This window comes from Molossus molossus, unplaced genomic scaffold (genome assembly GCF_014108415.1).
Source record: "Molossus molossus isolate mMolMol1 unplaced genomic scaffold, mMolMol1.p scaffold_m16_p_8, whole genome shotgun sequence".
Lineage (NCBI taxonomy): Eukaryota > Metazoa > Chordata > Mammalia > Chiroptera > Molossidae > Molossus > Molossus molossus.
Window position 1 is genome coordinate 43,052,534 of NW_023425402.1, and position 23,370 is coordinate 43,075,903.

General features: G+C 34.9%; 1 protein-coding gene across 3 annotated transcripts in view; it reads left to right on the forward strand.

Annotated features, from left to right (window-relative positions):
• Window positions 1-23,370, forward strand: part of BCKDHB (branched chain keto acid dehydrogenase E1 subunit beta) — a 263,784-nt gene that overhangs the window by 179,689 nt on the left and 60,725 nt on the right. For all 3 annotated transcript variants that reach the window (XM_036249160.1, XM_036249158.1, XM_036249159.1), the window contains exon 9: window positions 17,540-17,626. In XM_036249160.1, coding sequence (XP_036105053.1) covers window positions 17,540-17,626 — 87 coding nt within the window. The remainder of the gene's footprint in view (window positions 1-17,539; window positions 17,627-23,370) is intronic.

The window sequence follows — 23,370 nt, forward strand, 5'->3', positions numbered from 1 at the left end:
TTAGTAATATCTTTTTAATTTTTATTTTTTAATTAAAGGTTGCATTGAGTATTATTTGGTTTAATTTCAGGTGAATAGCACAGTGGTTACATAGTCATATACTTTACAAAGTGGTCTCCCAGATATTTCAAGTACATACCTGGCATTGTACATAGTTATTACAGTATTATTGACTATGTTCTCTATGCTGTATTTTATATCCTCATGACTATTTTGTGACTTACCAGTTTACACTTAATCCCTTCACCTTTTTCATCCAGCCCCCCAGTTCCCCTCCTCTCTGGCAACCATCAGCCTGATCTCTGCTTCTATGAGAATGTTTCTATTTTGTTTGTTTATTTTGCTCTTTGGATTCCACATGTAAGAGAAATCATATGGTATTTGTCTTTCTCTGACTGAAGTATTTCACTTAGCATAATAACCTTTAACATGAACCAAGGTCTTTAACCTCTGTTAGGTCAGATCCTGCCCATATTCTTGGTAACCTTTTTCTCTTAGCTTCTTGAGCATAAAGAATATAAAATCTACTGTGTATGTGAAAACACAGTAGTTAAAGGAATAAATAGTTATATTATCTCCTTGTTTTCATTTTTTTTCAGGGACTGAGACTCAAGAGGTGACATAAAATTAATATTATTGATAATAATTTTATTGCTTTTCTTTTTTATATGTTCTTTGAAATGTCTTTGGTTATGGTTATATAAGAGCAATATGCATAAAGAGTTTTTATTTTTATTTTGTTCACATTTAAGTATCATAAGAATGATTTAAGTTTATAAATTAGTTTTAAGGAATTTTCTTTTGAAGGGAGTTTCTCTGAACATTATTTAAGTTGAGAAACACTGGACAAGGGCCTCTACAAGTACAGTTCGCAAAGTGCTGGATTGGATGATGGGCCCTGGGAAAGAAAACTGCTCCCTGATGAGTCCAGCCCCCTAGGGCCATCAGGCCTGCCACGGTTGCTCAATGCTAACATTGGGTGGTGATGTGGGACCTGTAGTTATACACTCTGCACTCGGTGAGGAATCCATTAGAGCCCAAAGATGATCACTGAAATAACTTAATTCAAATGAGGTCAAATTTGATAAGAATAATAATTTTTCTTTGACCCTCGGTATTTGTATTGCTCACACTTGCTAGGGCTATCCTTCCTTTTAAGACCAATCTCCCGATCTTTAAGTTTATAGTGTGGTAATTTGGTGGAGTGGTGATCATGATGATGATGATAATGGCAGCAGCTACTATTTGATGAATGCCTTCCATGTGCCAGGCATGCCATATATAGCAATGGTGGTCCTCACAGCAGATTTGGAAGTAGGCGTACCATCCCCATTTTACAGATGAAAACTTAGCCTCAGAAAAGTTAGTTTACTTACCTTTAGCAACACAACTAATAAATAGAAAAGCCAGATTGTATTTGTAATCTGAGTCTTTTTGCCCCCCAGCCCCACCTGTGTACATTCTGCTATTTATATTGTCTCTATTTCAAGACTAAATATATGCATCTTAAAAGATGAGAATGTATGTTAGGGACCACTATTTGAGAACTGGACTTCTCTTTAGAGTTCTTTATACAAAAATGATTATTTCAAAATCGATGCCAGCTCCCTGATCTTTGTGGTTGACTTCTTATCTTGTGGTTTGAAAAGTGGTGCAAAACAGCTCAGTATCGAAGGTGGTGCCAATGTGTTTACTACTATTACTAATCTCACCACTTAATTTTATTGAAAGGACTGGCCTTTGGCATTTTCCACATTCGATATTGAACTCTCAGTAGCTGCAGCTTATTGAGAATTTGCAGGTTTGTGTCTCAAATGTCTTTCCCCAGACACCTCTTCCCCTACACTGTCTTGCTCAGTGAGAGGGTAGCTCACTGCCCCAGGCCAGCCCAGTATCAGGGTTTCCATGTCAGTCATGCAGACCCAGCCGTGCTCCAATTTCAGAATTATGGCTGGCTGTCCCAGGGTAAAGTTACATGCTTCGGATCAGAAGCCATGGGGCTAAGGAGCGATAACATTAAAGTTTATGTTAATATTCCACCCTTGTGGCAGTTTCCTGGTTTTATTGGAAGCTGGGGTTGAAAATACATGATTTCAAATGTTATAGATTAGAAAGTGTGGAAAAAAGGTGTGCATACAAACACAGGTACACATTTCTAATAGGTCAAACATTTTTTATAGTATATGTGAGAAATGATTATCTTGATGACAGAGTTTTATGAGTGATTTCTCATAAGTTCTTTAGGACTAGGATGATCAAATAACAAAACTCTAGTATGTTTCACTTAATTTTCTAGAAGTAATCATTACATTAACCACCATCAAAACTGAAGGGGAAGTGTATAATAGGTTTCAAAACATCAATATATATACTTAATAGAAATGAACTTATGATTGGTAAAGGCCAAAATACAATCTGAGCACTATTTTTGAATTTAGGTTAGATGTGCCATGTTGGGCTGGTACCTCTGGGAAGGTGGACGTAGTGATGATGAAGCAATAGGTACCCGTCACCTTGAGCCCATATCATGACTCGGTGAAGAGAACCTCACAGTGGTATCTTCATTATTTACATCTTTGGATTTTCCAGCCCTTTTTCTGTATGGGTCCTGAAATAAGCCTGATTATTTTCATGGTGCCACCTAGTCTCTTTCTCTACTTCAGGATGCTGGCCATGATGTCTGTGCTTCCTCTCTGTACCTGTTCCTTGTGGTTCAGCCAGACACACTGGCTTTGGACATCACTCTCACTGCTGTTGGCCGGACCCAGGTCCCAGTGCTGATGGCCAAAGTGAGCAATTTACATTTTTTATTTTTTTTTATTTTTGTTTTTCCTTTATTGATTTTAGAGAGAGAGGAACTGAGAGGGAGAGAGAGAGAAACATTGATGAGAGAGAACATAGATTGGCTGCCTCCTACGTGCCCTCCTCCAGGGGATCGGGCCCACAACCTGGGCATGTGCCCTGACTGGGAATTGAACCAATGACTTTCTGGTGTATGTGTCAGCGCTCAACCACTGAGCCACACTGGCCAGACGAGCAATTTACACTTTCAAAAATTGGTAATGGTGGTGGTGGTGTGTGTGTATATGTGGTAATAAAAATAATAATACAGCTTCCCTTTTATATAAAATAATTTTCTAGAAAATTATATTTCTGGTAGAATTAAAACTTTTTTTATCAATAAAAATGCATCTTATCTATTGCAGTTATTCTTGGTACTGTATTTATCCTATAAGGGACTAAAAATAATTGGCAAGTGGGTTTTCACTTTCACTACCGTGTAAACACATCGAGGCGTCCTGATAGGACTCAGGGGCACCATGCCTGCATCAGGAGTGCGGCGTTGGCCAGAGCCCTGGGGCCGGCTTCACAGCTCTAGGCTCCTTTTCGTCCTGTACGTTTAAAATGTCAGATGCTGTCATTTCCACGTATGATGTCATTTTGGAACATGCAGCAAGACTACTGCGAACTTAAAGCTATCTTGGATAGCTTATTGTTTTTCTGGGTTTTAGAAACACGTGGTGAAGAAATGGCTCAAATGTCTTTCTTTTGAAATGTAATGTTCAACAAAATGGATGTTTATATTGGTAAATATCCGCAAAATGTTTGGGAGGGCCAGAATGGAAAGCTGCCTAATTCAGTGTATAATTTTGTGGGTAAAGATAACATGGCAGAAAGAACATCTTGACATTTGAAAAAAAGTATTGTTTTGCCAGAAAGATGTTTCCTTAAAGTATAGGTTGCAAAGTCTTGGGCAGAATCCAGCCTCAAGACATATTTTGCTTGGCTTTCACAATGCTAAAAAAAAAGGAGGGGGGGTTGACCACTAATGTCAGAGACTATGTTCCCTGGTTGTCCATATTACCCGCCTCCGTTGTTCACGTTACTCCAGGGTGCTGAGATATTTGTTTTGTGTCCCTTGTTAAAGGACAGCTATTCGTAGGCAGTCTCTGATTTTTGTGCCTCATCTGTTAAGTTGCTGTCAGACTGAGAAGAGGAACCTCTTTTCCTCTCTTCTTTTCCTTCTGCTGCTGTTTCAAGTCTTAGTTTGGGCAATACCAGGCACACTTCAGAAAAGGAAAATGGAAGGAGAAGGGGAGGAAGAACTATTCATGCTTCCCCGGCGGTTGTCCATGGGTGTCTGAGGGGATGAGGGAGCCTAGAGAGTCCTCACTGCCGGGCTGCAACCAGGGAGCCAGGAGAAAACTCACCTTGTTACTGGTACCTTGCCTTCTTGTGCTGGCTTCTTGCCCCTGTATTGTTCTGGCACTTGCAGTGGAGGCCAGTTTATTCATACTTATTCTTTCAGGATAGAGTTTTGAAGTCTGCTGAATGGAAAGCACTATCGGGGCTAGTGGAGGGCAGTAGGGAGGATAACCAGATACACAGATTATCGTTTTGCACTGTGGTTTTAATTCCTGTGTGAGACTTTCAGGCCTCGTCTGTATCCTTTTTTTTTTATCTACCCTTATGGTCTCTTTAGAGTTTCTATTACTATTTCTAGATCTTTACTTGTGGAGAAGGCACAGTAGTTGCTTAAACATTTTCATCTGGATCCTGAGTAGATCATTTTTAGAGGCTTTTTCTTTGAAGGACCACGGTGATTCCCAGCATTTTTTTTTTTCCCAATAGGTTCTATAAACCGTATGTTTTGCTTCCCTTACTCATGTTTTAACAGAGTGGTATTTTGTCCAGGCTCCTTTGCCAATAACCAGGGTATGGGGGTTCACTTAGATTCTGCTCTCCATTTGTTTACAAGGGGAATCCTTTTCTCAACTTTCCAAGCAGAAGGTTAAGCCAGGCAGCTCTCAGCCTGACCATCGTGGCAAGAGCTCCGCTTACAGAGAAGAGTTTCTCCTCCACTGCCTGCTTCTCTGCAGTCTGAACTGGGGATCACAGACTCAGCGCTGCAGAAGTTAGGTGGATTAAAGAAAACTAATGAAGCCCTTGGTCTTAGGCAGTATGCAATCAATGTATAGTGGCTGGGGAAGACATTGAAATGCAATATTTTTAAAGTGCTCTGCCTTTTTCATTAGAATTTGCCCATGAGCAAAGCATGGTATTAAGTTTTTGGTGTGAGAGTCTGGTTCTAAAACTGTTTTTTACTTTTTTTTTTTTTTTTATCCTCACCCGAGGACATTTTTTTTGTTCAGGTAGAGTGGGAGGGAGAGAGAGGAAGAGAGAGAGAGAGAGAGAGAGAAAGAGAGAGAGAGAGAGAAACATCGATGTGAAAGGGACACTTCGAGTGGCTGCCACCCACACAATCGACCAGGGCCGGGGACAAACTGCAACCAAGGTACACACCCTTAGCGGGAACCGAACCCGGGTCTCTCGGGACTGCAGGCTGATGCTCTAACCGCTGAGCCAAACTGGCCAGGGCTGTTTTTTACTTTAAAAAAAATTTTTTTGACCTAGTGTGCACGCACGCACACACACACACACACACACACACGATTTTAAACCAGAAATCTAGTATTTTACATCTTTTCAATCCTTCTGTGGAAATAAATCTTGAAATTGAGGTTGCTTATTCTAGGAATTGTAGCACTTAGTAGCTTTTGATAATATATTCCCAAAATATTTCTCAAAAGATTTATGCTAATTTACTTTGCATTGGAAATGTAAGGAAAGTTTTACCCTTGCCAGAATTTAAATTGAAATTATTTTGTGACTTTAATGGATAAGTCAACAAACATAATATATCCTTGGATCACTCCTCAAAAAAAAGAATTTTTATCATTTACAATCTAAGGTATTACAGGATGTCTCACTACTTGTGGTGCAATGGCCACAGTCATCTTGCTGTCTTTTATTAGTTCTTGCCAATTAAAAAGTAGAATACAGAATTGTAAATCTAACAGAATATAAGAGAAATCTAAGAGATAAATATAAGAGAAATTTAAGAGATAAAGCTTGATTAATATATTTGTGGCTTATAAGGAAAGAAAATTTCAGCGTTTCTCCCGAAAAAAAGAAAAAGAGGGGCTTAACTGTAAATATTAATTGACTTTTAAATATTGAATTATATTTCTGCTCAACTAATATTATTGCATCTTCATATATCATTAATATTCCATTAGCAATGAATATTGATACTGTAATTCTTGACCCTAAGATTCTGTGCCTCTGTCCCTCCCTGACCCTATCAATGAATGTTTTGTAGGCAATTTTTTTTCTGCTAAAGGAATTCTTTTTATGAAACTACCTATCATATAACTAATTTCCCCTCATCATCTTGGTTTTAATGAGAGGAAGAAATGTATGTACTTTCTATGCTATCTTAATTATATATACTAAAAACCATATGTGTAACTTTTGCTAAAACATCTTTTGAGTTTCACTATACCACTTTTTTTGTATCATGCCCCCCAAAAAACCCAAAAGATTTTAAGCTTTGCCCGTGTATTATGAACTACACATGATTTTTTGTTTCATAATGGACTAAAAATCCATTTACTCCAATAGAATTGGACCGGTTTTAGAAAATAAAAGCATTTATCCATGGAGATGCAGCAGTGTAGCAGTGTTTATACTTTTGATCATTCCTTAGAGAGGAATTACCTTGGTAGACAACCAGCTGGCTTCAGGCAAAATTGTACCCTTGATATGTGCTTAAAACAGCAGTGTAAAATGTAACTGCTGACAATCTTGGTTTTGGTTAAAGTCTGGAAGCACAGGGGATGATGTCAGTTTCTACCCTTTAGAACTCTTATGATGGCCAGACATAGTATTTCCCTCTGTTGTCAACACTTGAGAAACATTTGCCAAATGGAGACTTTACGATTTGAAAAGGAGAGAATATTAGTAATTATTTCAGAAAAGAAAAATTAATTTTTTTCCATGTTATTTAGAAAAGACTTCAGGAGTTGACATTTAAAATTCTAATAAAACATTGTTTTTAACAAATATAACTTGATTTTAAAAAATACTTTTAAAAATTGATTTTAAAGGAAGGGGGGAGAGAGCGAGAGAGAGAGAGAGAGAGAGAGAGAGAGAGAGAGAGAGAGAGATATCAGTTGGTTGCTACTTGCACACTCTCTGACTGGGGATCGAACTCACAACTTGGGTATGTACCCTGACCTGCGATGAAACCCACCACATTTTCGTGTACGAGACAACTAACTGAGGTACACTGGCCAGGGCTTTTATTTTTTTTTAATTGATTTTAGAGAGAGGGAGGATAGGAGAGAGGGGAGAGATTCAGAGAGAGAGAGAATATACTTTGATTTTTAATTCTAATGTCCTGCCTTAATATTTGAATTACTTTTCCTTTTTTTGAATATGCTTTGCCCTAGAACATGTGGAAACCCATGTTACAAGCCTTTAAGGACCTTGGTTAACTCATCTTTGTTTCCCCAATATTGGCACATGTGAGTGGCTCAAGATATGAACCAATGACCTTTGGAATTTATACAGCATTAAAAATTAATTGGGAAATAGTATATAATACTCAAAAAAGATGGTAAAGGTGATTGTTCTGGTTTGTACCAATGTTCCAAACTTTTTCATTGGCATTATTTTATCCTAATTGCTGGCAGAGTATGTATGGAACAAAGATAGTTTGCTCAGAAGGTTCTGTAGTGTGTAACCAGACTCCATTGTTTCCTAGGGCAGTGGACTCCAGTTGCTGTTGCTGTTTATGAGTTATCTTGGTGATTCTGGCTAGCTGATTTACCACTGAAGATTTCTCAGCGGAGGAGTGCTGTCTTAGATAGTTAATTTGGCAAAGGATCTATGTGACACTAGTGATGTTTTGAAGAAATGTCCTTGTGTCTGTTTCGGAATGGAGGATGGTGAGGAAACCAGGTGTGAAGCTTTTTCAGGAAGGAGGACATAGCAAACCATTGAGTTTGATTATATCTTTTCCTATATTGAATATCATATTCTGAAAAGATGTTATTTCCAATTCGCAAAGAGATCAATTGAAGAAATTAGATGCATTAAGCACTCTTTTTTTTTTTTTTTTTATCCTCCCTGAGGACATTTTTTCGTTCAGGTAGAGTGGGAGGGAGAGAGAGAGAGAGAGAGGGAAACATCGATGTGAAAGGGACACATCGAGTGGCTGCCACCCACACGACCAACCAGGGCCGGGGACAAACTGCAACCGAAGTACGTGCCCTAAGCGGGAACTGAACCCGGGTCTTTCGGGACCGCAGGCCGATGCTCTAACCGCTGAGCCAAACCGGCCAGGGCGCATTAAGCACTCTTAAAACACTCTTTGTATAACAACAAAATTCAAAGAGACTGATTAAAAAATTGAAAATAAAAAAATGATTAGTGATTACACATCAGTAATTATTAGGGAAATGCAAATCAAAGCCATGAGGTACTACCCCACACCCATTAGTATATCTACTATCAAAAAACAGAAAATAACAAATGTTGGTGAGGCTATAGAGAAATTGGAAACTCTGCATTGGTAGTGGAAATATAAAATGGTGCAACTGCTGTGGAAATGGTATGGTTATTTCTGATAAAATAAAACATAGTATTACCAAGTGCTCAGCAATTCCACTTCTGGGTATGTACCCAGAAGAAGTGAAAGCAAAGACTCTAACAGACATTTGTACACCCGCTTTCATAGCAGCATTATTCATAATATCCAAAAGTTAGAAGTAATCCATGTGTTCAAGAGATGAAGGAATAAACAAAATGTTGTATATACATATAATGGACTATTGTTCAGCCTTAAGGAGAGACATTCTGACACATTCTACAACAAAGGTCATCCTTGAAGACATGATGCTAAGTGAAATAAGTTAGTCACAAAAGACAAACACAAATGATTCCACTTATATGAAGCTCCTAGACTAGTCAAATTTATAGACAGAAAGTAGAATGATGGTTGTCAGGAGATGGGGGGAGGTACTGCTTCATGGGTACAGGGTTTCAGTTAGGGAAGATGAAAAAGTTCTGTAGGAGGATGGTCGTGATCAATGTACAACTGTGTGAATGTGTTTAATGACCCAGAGTGTTTAATGCACTTAAAATGGTGAAAATGTTAAAACATATGAACAAAACTGTATTTGGAATTTTCACTCAACTCATAATCATCATAACCTAGAGGCTAAACTACATGAGTTATTTGTGAATTATCAATCTCTTCTCCTCCACATGCAATATGTACGTACTACCGTGCTAACAGACAATATTACTTGAATGAAGGTAAACTACCTGAATTAATTAATAATAAACATAGTGGAATGGTACAGCCAATAACCTTTACCGTTGGGTTAGGTTTTAAATTTGCCAAGTAGTGTGTAGTAGCTATTGTACTACCACTTTTTCACTTATTAGGATAACATAAGCATATATACAGTAAAGTTTTAATTATGTGGTACATCTGAATACTTCCTGATCTCGAAAACTCCAAAGTAAAAGCCTGAAAGAGCTCAGGATGGATCTAAGAATAGAGGTAGAAGATACAACACTCTGATTATGTTTCAGAAGTACAGCTTGGTTTTTTAATAGTCTGTAACGTGGAGGTCAACAACAGTAATATTCCAATGACATGGTATAATTTTCAATAAAAGAAATTGATAGAGTTGAAGCAGAGTACGAGTTTATGAAAATATGTTTGAAAATATGTTAAGTCCTGCTGAAAAACAACAGAGTAGTAATAAGAATGAAAATACAAAATCAACTTAAAATGGCTATGACTTTTGAAAATTGTTTTGGCACATAAAATATTATACTGACGCCCAGAAGTGGTTATGCTTTGCATATTTAAACTAATGGGGAAGGTGGTAAAAAACCTTTTGAGATATGTTTATTTATATACTTACCCATGTTTAATTACATATCTAATAAATATCCACCAGTCCAATATAATACCCTTATCATCATGGAGACAATAGGAAAGGAAACTTTATATTCAGTACAAAGGGAAGGGTATGTTCTATGTGTTTGTGTGTTATAATCAAGCACTTTAAAATGTACATGAAAATGGGAATATATTTTGTTTTTTAAGTTTTTTTTAAAATTGATTTTAGAGAGAGAGGAAGTGAGAGGGAGAGAGAGATAGAAACATCAATGAGAGAGAATACCGATTGGCCACCTCCTGCATGCCCCCCACTGGGGTGGCCCACAACTTGGCATGTGCCCTGACCAGGAATTGAACCTACAACCTCTTGGTGTATGAGTTGATGCTCAACCTCTGAGCCACACTGGTTGGACTGGAAATATTTTTTGTACTGCTAACTCCTTATTCTAACAACTATCTGGAGTGGGACATATAGATAGGAAGAGTTGACCCAGAATTAGAACAATGATTAGAGCTTAGTTTTTAGGCCTTCCTTTGAATGCCTTTTCATAGCATTATTAGTCCCTCTTATGAGCTTAAAGACATCAAAAAATTGGAGGCTTGTCCATGATTCATTCAAATCACTGTCTACATACTTCATAAAAAATAATATTAGGATCATTTAGTGAGCATCTACAACCATATATTAGGTATTATGGTTAGCTACAGAATACTTAATACTTTCTGAATCTGTGCTCATGAAAGATCCAGAGTTTGTTGGAGGAGGTAGTATAGGCATATACACACATACCCTAGGAAAAAGCATACCCTCCAAAATAAAGAAACAAAAGATACACAGGTACTTTTTAAAACTGTTTACCTTTTAATAATACATGAATTTGTCTCTCAATTAAAATGAGTATAATTGCTCAACTTAATGAATACTTGTAATATGCTATATTCTGCAGTAGATACAAATATAAATAACACAATTTCTGTCTTCAGATTTGAGATTTTGAGTGTGGCTGAAAGAGATAATAAGACAGATGTCCACAGGGCTGTCTACGAGGTAAATAGCAGTGTTCTTAACCAGAGGTGTGTGGTGATCCTAGCACTTGACTCTTGCCCTTGTACCCTGGCTTTAGGTTTCATAGTATGTTTTTGCATTGTTAGCTTCCTCAAATTCTATCAGGAAGTGGTTGCTAGAATATATATAATGTGAAAAGAAAAGAAGGGGAAATTAACATGGGGTTTAAAATAAGGCAAAGCCTAGCTAGTTGGGGGGAACAGGGAGAAGGGGTTCTATGAGGTGGGTCTTGAGGGCAAAATAGAAGGCTGACTAGTTTGGGAAAGGAAGTCAGAGGGCGGAGAGCATGAGTCACATTCACAGAGTAGCCTGACATGACAGGAGCCTAGGAAGACTACGAGGGAATAAGCTGGAAAGGTAAGATTGATTGACAGAAACAGTTTATCTGACATGTTTTAATGTAGTGTTCAGAAAAATGTCCACTTCGTATTTTTGCAAAAGTGGTTTTTCATAGGCTCTGCAGTGTTTCAGCTCTAATTATACAAATAATTCAAGCCAGAATGAATCAGTGAGGATGTCTGAAATTTTCCCGAACATTTCATGCCTTTTCAGCATTATTTGCTCACTCTTCTCCTGTTGACTTAATTCAGTTCTCTGTATGCTCTGCTTGTTCCCTTATCTACTTTTTCTACATGGGTGATAAAACTCTGAGGATTTTGGTTTTCTCAGTTTACACCACTTTTCTACAATATCAAAATATTTGTAACTCCATCACTAATATCCTTGCCAAAATAGACTTTTCCGAACTTTCTCTAGAGTTCTTGACTGTTCTTTCTCTTTTAGCATTGGCATTTCTCCAGTAGAATATCAGCTCGTAGCCTGGGATTAATTGTGAGGTTCTTCTGGTTAATTTTTCTAATGCATTTGGCTACTAAACAAGAAAACATTTCAGAAACTTAATTCATTTGCTGTGATATTTGAAACTAATTAAGATCATGTATTTAATGATTGTAAGTTGTATAAATAATTATTAATTAGTGTATTTGATTAATGAAACACAAGTGTATTATTTTACTATTACTTCAGCTCATATGTATTTATAAACAGATTTGATTTTAAAAAAAGTGGAAAAGGTCAGTTACGATGTTTCTTTTGCTTTTCATTAGCTTTATATTTAGACAGAAAATGTTACAAGAGCTATAAATTGCCTATCTAAAGTGTTAGTTTCCTACTTAACAGCAGTCAGAAAAGGCGACTGAACTTGCTGTTGGTCATGTTGAATTGCTCTGTAAGGAAAAAAGTCTTGCTATAAATTTTGAGTAAGAGATAAATATATATCTATATATCTGCTTTTTGAATGTCACTGTTGCACTTTCAGGCATATGCAAGCTTAATGGTCTGCCTGTCTGTTTTATTTTCTCCTGGAATGACAGTTTAGCAGTTTTCCTGGTTGGATTGTGTTAAAATTTGTAAAGGCTACATTCACTGAAACATATGTCCAATGTTTAGACAGCCAAAATCTGTGCAATCATTCTAATAGAGTATAACTTAGCAACTCTGCTATTATCACAGATATCTTATTGTTAAAGCTACATTAAAATATCCTCAATTTGGAGTCCATTATTTCATATTTAAATTGTTCTGGGATGTGCTGAAGCACACTTTTGCACTATTTTAAAAATGGATTTTACCAAGAAAGCAATAGTTTTATAAGTTGAACAAGGACATATTTAATATAGTTAAACTATTTTAATAGATTTTTAACTAATTAGATTTCTTGAACATCTACCGTATTCTGAGCATTGTGCTAGGTACCCTGCCTAGATAACTTGACGTTATGGCCATTAGTAATGATGTCTGGGTAGAAGGTGAACAATGGGATACAGTTATTAAGTAGCCCAAACCAGGAACAAGTTATCTTCGGAATTCTATCATAACAGGGGTATAGTGATCTGTCTGTCTATTGTTGACAGTATTGTTCTGTGTTGGGAGCTTATACTTTGATAGCTCCTCTGGTAATAGTATTCTGTTGTTGCCCTTGGGAAGGGGACAACGAACTGCAATAGTGAGCAAGAGTGAGATTCTATGGGAGAAATCCAGGGCAGACCAGTGCTGACTGATTTACCAGCCCACAGACAGTTTCACTCCTTGCCTTCTTTCAAAATTGCTTTTTAAGTTTTCTTGACACATGGTCTTGAGACCCTGTAGGGAATAAAGCCCTTTTGTTTTGTGGAAGAGGACACAGAGAACAGTTATTCACAGTCCAATCTTTAATTGGCACAGCCTTTCCTGGTACTTTTGTCCCTTCTAACTTACTGGTGCTCCCTCTGCCTAAGGCTAGAGTCCTTGGAGCAGGTTTTAGTGGCAAAAAGGTAAAGAAGGAGATTCTGGAAAATCCAGCCTTATGTGATCTTTTCTTGCTTTCTTAAGTTCGGCTTTCATATTGAAAAGTTCTTTACACCTTTAAAACGTTTTTAAAGTGATGAAATGCATTTATCTCAAAAGAAAACTTGAAACTTTAAGATTGATTTTATCAATTTTAAAGTATTATTTGTATTTATATTTATAGTTATTTATTTAAAAATATTTAACAGCTGTTTTCATTGAAAGGCACCATATTAATTTTTACTAAGTACATCAAAATGCTACATTTGGCCAGAAAAATTTCCTGGTAGTTATATGTCATTGTGCCTCAGTGTATAAAAATTAATTGCTTGTTACAGTTGACAATAATATGTAGTTGAATCACACACAAAAAGATAGAGTAACACTCTCTTCAAACTTGTAGATTTGCATGATCTCATTATAATATTAACAAAGTGTTAATAATTTACAAAATAGTAAAGGAGCTGTCTTCAGAAATCAGTGAATTAAAATTATGAAGGATAAAAAGCATATACCAAGTTGAATTTATATTATACCTTATAAAATCATTGGACTGTGTTTACAGACTCAATCTTTTAATGACATATGCTAATTATATTTAAGGGTCTGACTTTGAAATATCAGTTTTACTTCTAATTTTTGACATTTTTCAGAATTTTGATGTGATTTGTTTTATATATTTTAATACTTTCAGATATCAAAGAGTTGATTTGAAGAAGCAAAAATGAAATAGGTACTTTCCAAATTGAGTGAAGTAATCAATGTAAAATGCTGAGATCAAAGCCTAGCACATAGCAAATCCTGTGATGATTAATTGTTTATGATAATTATTTCTGACTCCTCTCTTCTTGCCACACTGTCTCTCTCTCACTAGCTTGTATACCTGACAATTTCTATAAACTCACAGCATCACTACTTTTCATTGTGTCTACCCTCTAGCTCTGGATGTTTTAGAAATTATGGATTTACTTCATTAACTGTTCAAGAATGCACATGTTTACATAATATGCATACAGAGGCATTGAAAAACTTCACCTTCTCTGATACCAATAGCTTATTTCCCTGTTTCTCTAGGATCCAAGAGCTTACTGGTCAAGAGATGGACTGGATAGGACCCTGACCTGTAGCTGAACATACAGGGACTGCCATGGGGAGACTGATTTCCTGTGTTTTTAGTGTGCCTATTTGCTGCCAGAGTTTGGGTTTTCTTGCATCTTAAACTAGACTTACAACACCAGAAAAAACATCATATTTTTTTTGAGGAAATTATGACTGCAACATAATATGTCTTTGTTGCCTTCAGCATTAATTCATACGCATTCCCTTTATTTGTATTTATTTTAGACTTATTGAGAATACTTTCAATGATATAAAAATATCTTATATAAAGTAAAAAACAAAAGGTTCTTCTCTCTACATCCTTTACTGTCATTCTTCCAGAGAAATGTTTTTTTTTTTTTGCTTTGTAAAGCTATTTATTTATTTATTTATTTATTTATTTATGTTTATCATTTTTGTTACAGATCATTCTCCCCCTCCCCATTGACACCCTCCCCCCAGTCCCACCCCACCCCCTCCCAGCATAGTTGTCTATGTCCATTGGTTACACATACATGCATATAAGTTCTGTGGTCTAACTCTTCCCTCCCCCCACCCTCCTCTTCTGAGGTTTGTCAGTCTGTACCCTACTTCTATGTCTCTGGGTCCATTCTGTTCATCAGTTTGTTTTGTTCACTATATTCCACAAATAAGTGAGATCATGTGATATTTGTCTTTCTCTGATTGGCTTATCTCACTTAGCTCTCCATGCCCCTCCATGCTGTCTCAAAGGATAAGAGATCTTTCTTTCTTACAGCTGCATAATATTCCCTCGTGTATATGTACTACAGCCTTTTTATCCACTCACCTATTGATGGACACTTGGGCTGTTTCTGGATCTTAGCGATTATAAATAGTGCTGCTATGAACATAGGGGTACATATATTCTTTCTGATTGGTGTTTCAGGCTTCTTAGGATATATTCCTAGGGGTGGGATCACTGGATCAAATAAGTTTTGATAGTTTGGAATGAATCCTTTCAGATTGTTTTCATGTGTGGCTCAATATGTATATGGCTGTGCTTATTGGTGTCCTTACTGCTGTGGTGGTGGTTTTCACAAAAATGAAATTATAATGTTCTGTGATTTGCTTATTTTGTCAAACTTATGGGCATTATTTCATGTCCTAAGTCTTCTCAATCTTTTTCATGGCTGTGTAATACTTGATTATATTGATATATCTGGGTTTATTTAGCCTTTTTCCTGTGGATACACACTCAAGGTCTCAGGATTTCATCTGCTTGCACATCGTGTTGTATGAACTCCAAGAGTTGGAAGCTTTTGTCGTGGATACTTCTGTGCTTAGGTTTCCCCACTACCCTGTGCAGGTTATAGGAAGCCTAGGTTGCTTATTGGCCTTTGGAGATCATTCTGAAGGTTGTCATTTGATCTTGGCTAGGCCTCAGCTGAGAGTACCAATTCAGCTGTGTGGAGATTTAAGGTAGCAGTAGCATTTTTATAGAAGTTTCTCATTTCTACCTCTTAGAAATTTAAGATTCATTGCCTAACTGGGGTGGATTTTGACTGTCATCTTGAGACACTATTACAGTAGCAGAGGGTCTGGGTTTTTGAGCTATAAGAAAGATCTGATTGTTTTTTTTTTGTTTTTGTTTTTGTTTTTATCCTCACCCGAGGGCATTTTTTCCATTTTTTGTTCAGGTGGAGTGGGAGAGAGAGAGAGAGAGGAACAGAGAGAGAGAGAGAAACATCGATGTGAAAGGAACACATCGAGTGGCTGCCACCTGCACAACCAACCAGGGCCGGGGACAAACTGCAACCGAAGTATGTGCCCTTAGCGGGAACCGAACCCGGGTCTCTCAGGACCGCAGGCCGATTCTCTAACCGCTGAGCCAAACCAGCCAGGGCAAGAAAAATCTGATTGTTAATTCTGTTTTTGTTTAGTCAATAATTTTTGAAAATCAGCACATCTTTTGGAGAATTATTTGAGAATACATTTATTTTTTTGTGATTGTGGAATATTTTTGTTTCTTTATATTTCTAACCAGATACATTAAATTTAATTTGTGACAGCTCTGGTGGGAAAGGTGTTGGGGTGGGATGGAGGGATTGAGCAAAACTTAAAAAAAAAAAAAAAAAAGAGGAGTAACTCATGGGAAAATTTTAAAGTTGTGAGTGTCATAAATGCCATAATTAATCACAGTTCTAAAAATTCAAACACTGATATTCCAAGGTTAGCATTTCATTGGGGGTGGGTATGGTGCTCTTAAAATTTTGTTCTTCAGTGGCTAATTACTTAGTAGATACAGTAATTTATTTTTGTCATGGATACTGGCTTATCTTGGAGTTTAATATCTGCTAGTTTAAATTGCTGCATACTTCTAAAATTTTAAACTCTAATTGCCTAGAATGAAGGAAAACAATTTATGTATATATTTTTGCTTGGAAGATTTTATTTTATATTCATGAAACAGTAATGTGGAATTTAAGGAAGGTGATAAATTATTAGAAATGTAGAAGAAGAATTACCACTTCTCTTTGGTAATATGGTAATTGTTCAGCATATTTTAGGTAATAACCTGCTGTTATTTTTAATATTTTTTAGCGTTCAAAAAAGCTGGTATCCTGCTATGATGTCATAGCTATGCCTTTTAATTTAATTGAACAGAGTATGTCATGCACAATGTGAACCAGTATTGAGAATACATTTTTATTATTTGTGACACTTTCTATGTTAAAATGGACTTGAGGTTCTTAACCAGATTTTAGTGCACACAGACGAAGAGGGTTGTAAACATTTGTTTTGCAATGATTTCTTCCTGCTAGGTCTCCTTGAATATCTTGTAGCATTAACTTTTCCTTTGCTAGAGTTTACATGCTATTTCTGTATTTTCCTTCTCCACAAAACGGTATTTCCTAAGACTGTTTGTTTATATGCAAATATACCCCAAAAAGTGTTTTAAAAAACCACTTTTATTCTTAAATTACTATGAAGAAAAAAGATTGAGATATGAAAATATAAACTACAATAATTCCGTTTATAACAAAAATATTTTATAATGAAATATATTTTGATGACATGCATAGAATTACAAATCTCATTTTTTACTAGGATTATAAATTATATTGAAAAACTTTTATAGGGCAAAAATCAAATGACTGTCTAGTTGAAAGAGTTGTGTTGTAACATATTTGGCATAGAATGGAATTGCTAAATTTTTATTATTTATTGAATTTAAATAATTTATTTTTATTGCTTAATCAAAACTACCATCATATGCTTGAAAATATGTATTCTCTTCAACATTAGGTTTTCCTTTTCTTTTTCAGTCTGTGATCAAAACAGGGCGACTGCTAATCAGTCACGAGGCTCCCTTGACAGGCGGCTTTGCATCGGAGATCAGCTCTACAGTTCAGGTAGAGTAACTTTTTGGCATTGATTTTAACATTTGTGCAATTGCATGTGTCTATTCCAAGAAAAAATTACTTATCACAATATATAAGTATGCATGTTTTGGAAATGTATATTTTTCATTTGACTCCACTGTCGTTTAGTAAATGGTCTAATTACATCATCTAGAAAAGAAATCTTAAAATAATACAAGCTGAAGATTTATAATAAGAAGAACGTTTTAAATGAATTTAATAAACTAATGTCAGTCATGTTTGCTAGGGTAACAGTACAACTCTTTTAAATTTGAATGTGATATTTTTTTCATGATAAAACTTAAGCTTATTATGAAATGTGTTTCTCTAATATTGATATTAGATTCTCCTGCCTTCACCTTACAAAAAAATGAATGTCAAAATGTAAATTTAATAATTTAAAACTCAATAATTTAATGTATTAGTTTAGTCATTTTTTGTTATACTGTTGGTAAAACTTTAGGAATGGTTTAAAACATTTCTGTTTAAAAGTGTTCAGTTAAGATGCTGCATATATACCTCCTTATGGAGAACTTTTACTTAAAACTTTTATTCACATCTGCATCACATATATGAATAAGATGATTTAAATGAGTTTCATTTTCCCTAAGTTTTCAAATTAAAAATTATATAACTATATTTTAAATGTAAAGTATTTGCATTTTAAATTCAGACTATCTTTGTAGTTTGCAAACATTTTACTTTACAGGTGTTAAGATGATTTTATTGTTAAAATACTTATCAATAGAGAATTCCTTTAAGAGTACATGGTTTAAGCCCTGGCTAGTTTGGCTCAGTGGTTAGAGAGCATCAGCCGAGGACTAAGGGGTCTCAGGTTTGATTCCCAGTCAAGGGCACACATGTACCTGAATGCAGGTTTGGTTCCTAGCCTGGTTGGGATCATGCAGGAGGCAACCAATCAATGTGTCTCTTTCACATCGATGCTTCTCTCTCTCTCCCTGTCTTGCTTCCTTTCACTCTATCTAAAAATCAATGGAAAAAAAATATTCTCGGATGAGGATTAAAAAAAAAAAGTATATTGTTTAAAAACTTGATATAAGATTATGATATATGAGAAATGATGTTTTTATTTCTATTTAGTTTTTGTTTTTGTTTTATCCTCACCCGAGGTCATTTTTCAATTTTTTGTTCAGACAGAGTGGGAGGGAGAGAGAGGAAGAGAGAGAGAGAAACATCGACGTGAAAGGGACACATCGAGTGGCTGCCACCCGCATGACCAACCAGGGCCAGGGCCAAACTGCAAATGAGGTACGCGCCCTTAGCGGGAACTGAACCCGGGTCTCTGTGAACCGCAGGCCGACACTCTAATGGCTGAACCAAACCGGTCAGGGCTCTATTTAGTTTTTAATTAATTCATTTATTTTTGTTACATATGTTTCTCCTTTTCCCCCCGAGATATCCTTTTCCCTATCCTGCGCCCCCCCCAGATGTTTTTATTTTTAAACTTTTAACCAGTAAACAATGATTTCTACCAATCAAATATCTTTTAGTTATAATTGACAACACTCTATTTTGAAATTAGATGAAGGAAATTTAAAAATAAATGTTTTTAAAGCTAGATCAAAATAATCCATATTCAGAAACAAAATGTACTGTTTATTTTACCTGTTATATATGTTGTCACTAACAAAATTTAAAAAAGAAAACTTAATAGATGTATTATTTTTCTATTTATTAAGTAAATTAAAATTTGAAACATATTGCTTATCATATGACATAAGTACCTGGTATTTATTGTCATTCTATTCATTGAGTATCATAATGTTCTGACTTTGTAAAAAATGATGGTTGCTGGAATGAATTATTTCAACACCAACGTGCTATTGAAGTTAGAGACAAAACTGAAAAAAAGTAACTAGGATTTTCTGTTGTCCACTCAACCGTCTGAAATGACAGTGACTATTGCTAATGGAACCTTTATCTAACAGCCTTATTTTGTTTTTCTGACTGAATGACATCTTATTATTATATCTAAAATTTAATTTGCATTTGACTATAAAAGGAAAACAAGTAGAATATATATAATTCCTCTTGTGAAGTTAGCTTTCTCTAAGTGTACCTTTTAAATTTGATCTCCATAAATTATTAGTAAGCTGCAATAGGATGTAACATATTTTTTGGAACTGGGAAGGAGTTAGAAAGATTATCTAATCTAGTGTCTCTTGGTCTTGGTTAATATGTGGATTCATATTGACAGAAAAATAATTCTCAGGCCCCCAAAATACATGTATGAATTGCATTTTGAGGAATACCATATTGTGAGTTAAACACAGCATAAAAAGCTAGCACCAACAAGATCATAAACACTGTATCAAAATCAGATTCTGAAATTATGTGATATTAATAGTGCTAAAAGTAGTGAAAGAGATTAACTAGAATATAATTATATTTATATCATTATATGAAGACACCAAAATAAAACAAGACACTTGGTAAATCTCTAATACTCCCAAGAATATGCCCAGAGATCCTCGGGTATCTGCCATTTGAGAAATCCTAACAACGTAAGCCAAACATGTTCCTTTTATAGTTAAGTGTTTGTCATCCAGAGTGCTTGTGACTTACCTGGTTTGAAAGGACACTTGGACAGGAATATTGAGTAGATATTGTGTGTATGAGTGTGCATTCTTTATTCAAAGTCCCCAACTTCCAAGGTGAACATAGCAGTTTCAGATTTATTATAAAATGTTCTGTTTTCCATGTTAAAATCAGTCAACCAACTAACAAGAAAATGCATTAAGGCAATAATGTAAAGTTTGTAGGGGAATCTGCATTTGATATTTTGGGAAATTAGGATTTGACTTATTAATATGTAGATGAATTTGAAAATGTTCACAGTTTTTGCTTAATTATTTCATTTGCACAAATGGAAAGTGTGGAAAATGAATTTTAATAAAATATAGTCAACATAGGATCCTCAAAGCTTTGCTTGTTGGCTTTAATACATTGATAAGGGAGAAAACGAGAAAGCAAGCTGGATGTCTTGAGAGATTTTCTTCTTTTTTGGTAATAATGATTACATATTATTTAGAATATTCTGAATAGCAAAATCTACTTTTCCATAATTATTTCTTGCACACATTCAACTAAATGCAATGTACTGAGCATCTTCTTTATGGAAGGCCTCATTCCCTGTTTACAATGAAGCCAAATTACCTGGGCCTTTGGTTGTTTAAGCTGAAATCACTTACATGTGAGGTGTAGTTGCTTTCTCCACTTGGGAAGAGTCATATTTCTGTATTTCTTTTTGTTGTGTATACTTAGCAAGGTTAAAAAAGATGAAACAGGGTTAAGATATTGAAAGCCAGTTTCCTGAGATAGCAGGAAAAAGGTACACAGAGAACTTTTCCTTGTTGTCTTGGAAAATAAGTTTGAAGTTATGGATGAGAATGATCTATAAATTTGAACACTGTTGTTTAAAAGACTGAATTATTCTCCTTGTTTTATCAGTGAATGTAAATTTTATGTGAAAGTGAGCATACACAAAATAATCTCGACAAACACTGTTTTGTGGGAGATATTTGGTACCTCTTTAAAAGCTCAAGGCTAATCTTACAAAGTTGCTCTTAAAAATTGTATTTGAATGATTATTATCTTATTGTCAAATAAAGTGATATTTATAAAATAATATTTTATATTTTAATAATTAATATAATGATTATGCATAACACTATTTTAAAATGCATTAAATAATCTGAGAGCATGATTTTCTATTTTTATAAAATTCCAAATTATTACCCATATTAAAAAAAAGAGAATGCAGCATTATAGAGAGTATTATTTTAAAGTTGGTATTTTTAGATAGAAAAATTTTCATGCCATATAAAATTAGATATCAAGTAAAGGGACTTTTTTGGTAGGTATAGGAAATATTGCTTGCATTACTATTAAGATTATTTTTAGTTCTACAGATAAAATAGGATAAGAATGAAATAATATATTTATATTTTATTTACATAGTTTTTCAATTTACAGCAAAATGGCACTTTCATTATACAAGGAGTTCAGTGTTCACATCTTAAGTTTGTTCATGCCTGTTTCCTCTTTTTCGTAAGCCATTTATTTTATTATTTAAAAAAATTTTATTGTTGACAGTCTAAGTTTGAAATAATGTTAAACTCACAAAAATGATTAGGAGATTACTTTATATTGAATATAAAATATTTTTACTTATATTTATCAATAATTTCTTCATAAAATATGTGCTTACAGAAATCAAAACCAATACATTGAATCTAAGAACTGCTTTACATTCCTGTTGGATTTACTTTGAAAGTTAACTGGGAAGCAGAACAAGCTGAGGTCTGGTATATTTGGCTCCTCTCAGGGGAGATTTCTTGGTCGGTCATCCAAAGCTTCACTGTCTCTTCCCATCTAATTTTACATTCCCATCTGTTCTCATTTTGGGGTGAGGGAACTTTTTCCTTCTTTTGTTTGACACACGCACCAAAACTTGGAGATGTACTTCTTTTAGGGAGTTATGCATTCCCATTGTGTACCCTGATTTGTGGAAAAGTGCAAAGACAACAGAGTTTAGGTAACTCATTGACCTCACTGTATAGTTTGAGCAAAGATTTTGTTGTTTCAGAAAATTATATGAATTAATTTTATGTGATGTTTATATTTCTCAGCTTTATGTAACCACAGATGTAAAAAAAAAATCTTTATTGTATAAAAAAAAGTGTTAGTCTCATCTTTTTAAATATTCTTCCAAATGTATTTATATGTTCTAGAATGCAATCTTCAAAATAGGTATTATTTATTTAAATATTGATACCAAGTAATTTGTGGTATTTTAATAGCTTTAAGCTTTAAATAGCATACTTTCTTTAAGCCTTGTAGAAACCAACCTTTATTATTAATTTCTAACACATCCCCATAATGAAATAAATTTTGACTCTGATAGGCTATGATAATAAAAAAATGTTTTTTCTGGATTCAGCGCCTAATAAGAATGCCAGAAATTTTAGGGATTGGGATTGGCTCAAAGATTTGAATATTTTTTTAACACATGGAAGCAATAAGTCTGTAATAAAGAGTCCATTTGGAGAGGATGGTAAGTTTCCATACCATTGTTTCATCCTTTCTGTGCGGTCTCTTTTCCTAGAAAAAGAACACAAATTACACATACCAGTGTGTGTGTGTGTGTGTGTGTGTGTGTGTGTGTGTGTGTATTTAAGGAAATCATATTCTAATAGAGAATATTTTATAGGGTTTATGCAAATCATTGTGTAAAAGGAAATTTTCATAATTTCAAGTAAAGGAATTTTACTTTTCTTACTCTTTCATGTTAGAAAGAATTATACAGAAGGATTTTATCTCGTGAACTTAATACTACTACGAAATTCACAAGCACCCTTAAAGAAGCATCAATCTGAAGGAGAGGGATAAGGTCCTAAGTGGTCTTGAATTTTTAGCATGGCAGTAATATGTTTAATTAAAATCACTATGTTGATGAACTAAGAGTCATTAGAGAAAACTATCAAAGTAGTAATGATGAATAGTTTCTTGCAATTTTGTAATCTTAATTTTTTAAAACTAGTGATGACACAGAATTTGCAGACAACAACTGAAAATAAGAATCAAGAAAATTGTGCTTCTATACTAAAATCTATTCAGATGGAGCCAGAGCATTAGAAAAGCAGTTTAACACAGAGTGTTCAGTATAGGTTGGCATTTAAAATATCATTTTACCCTGAAGCCTGTTGAATGTT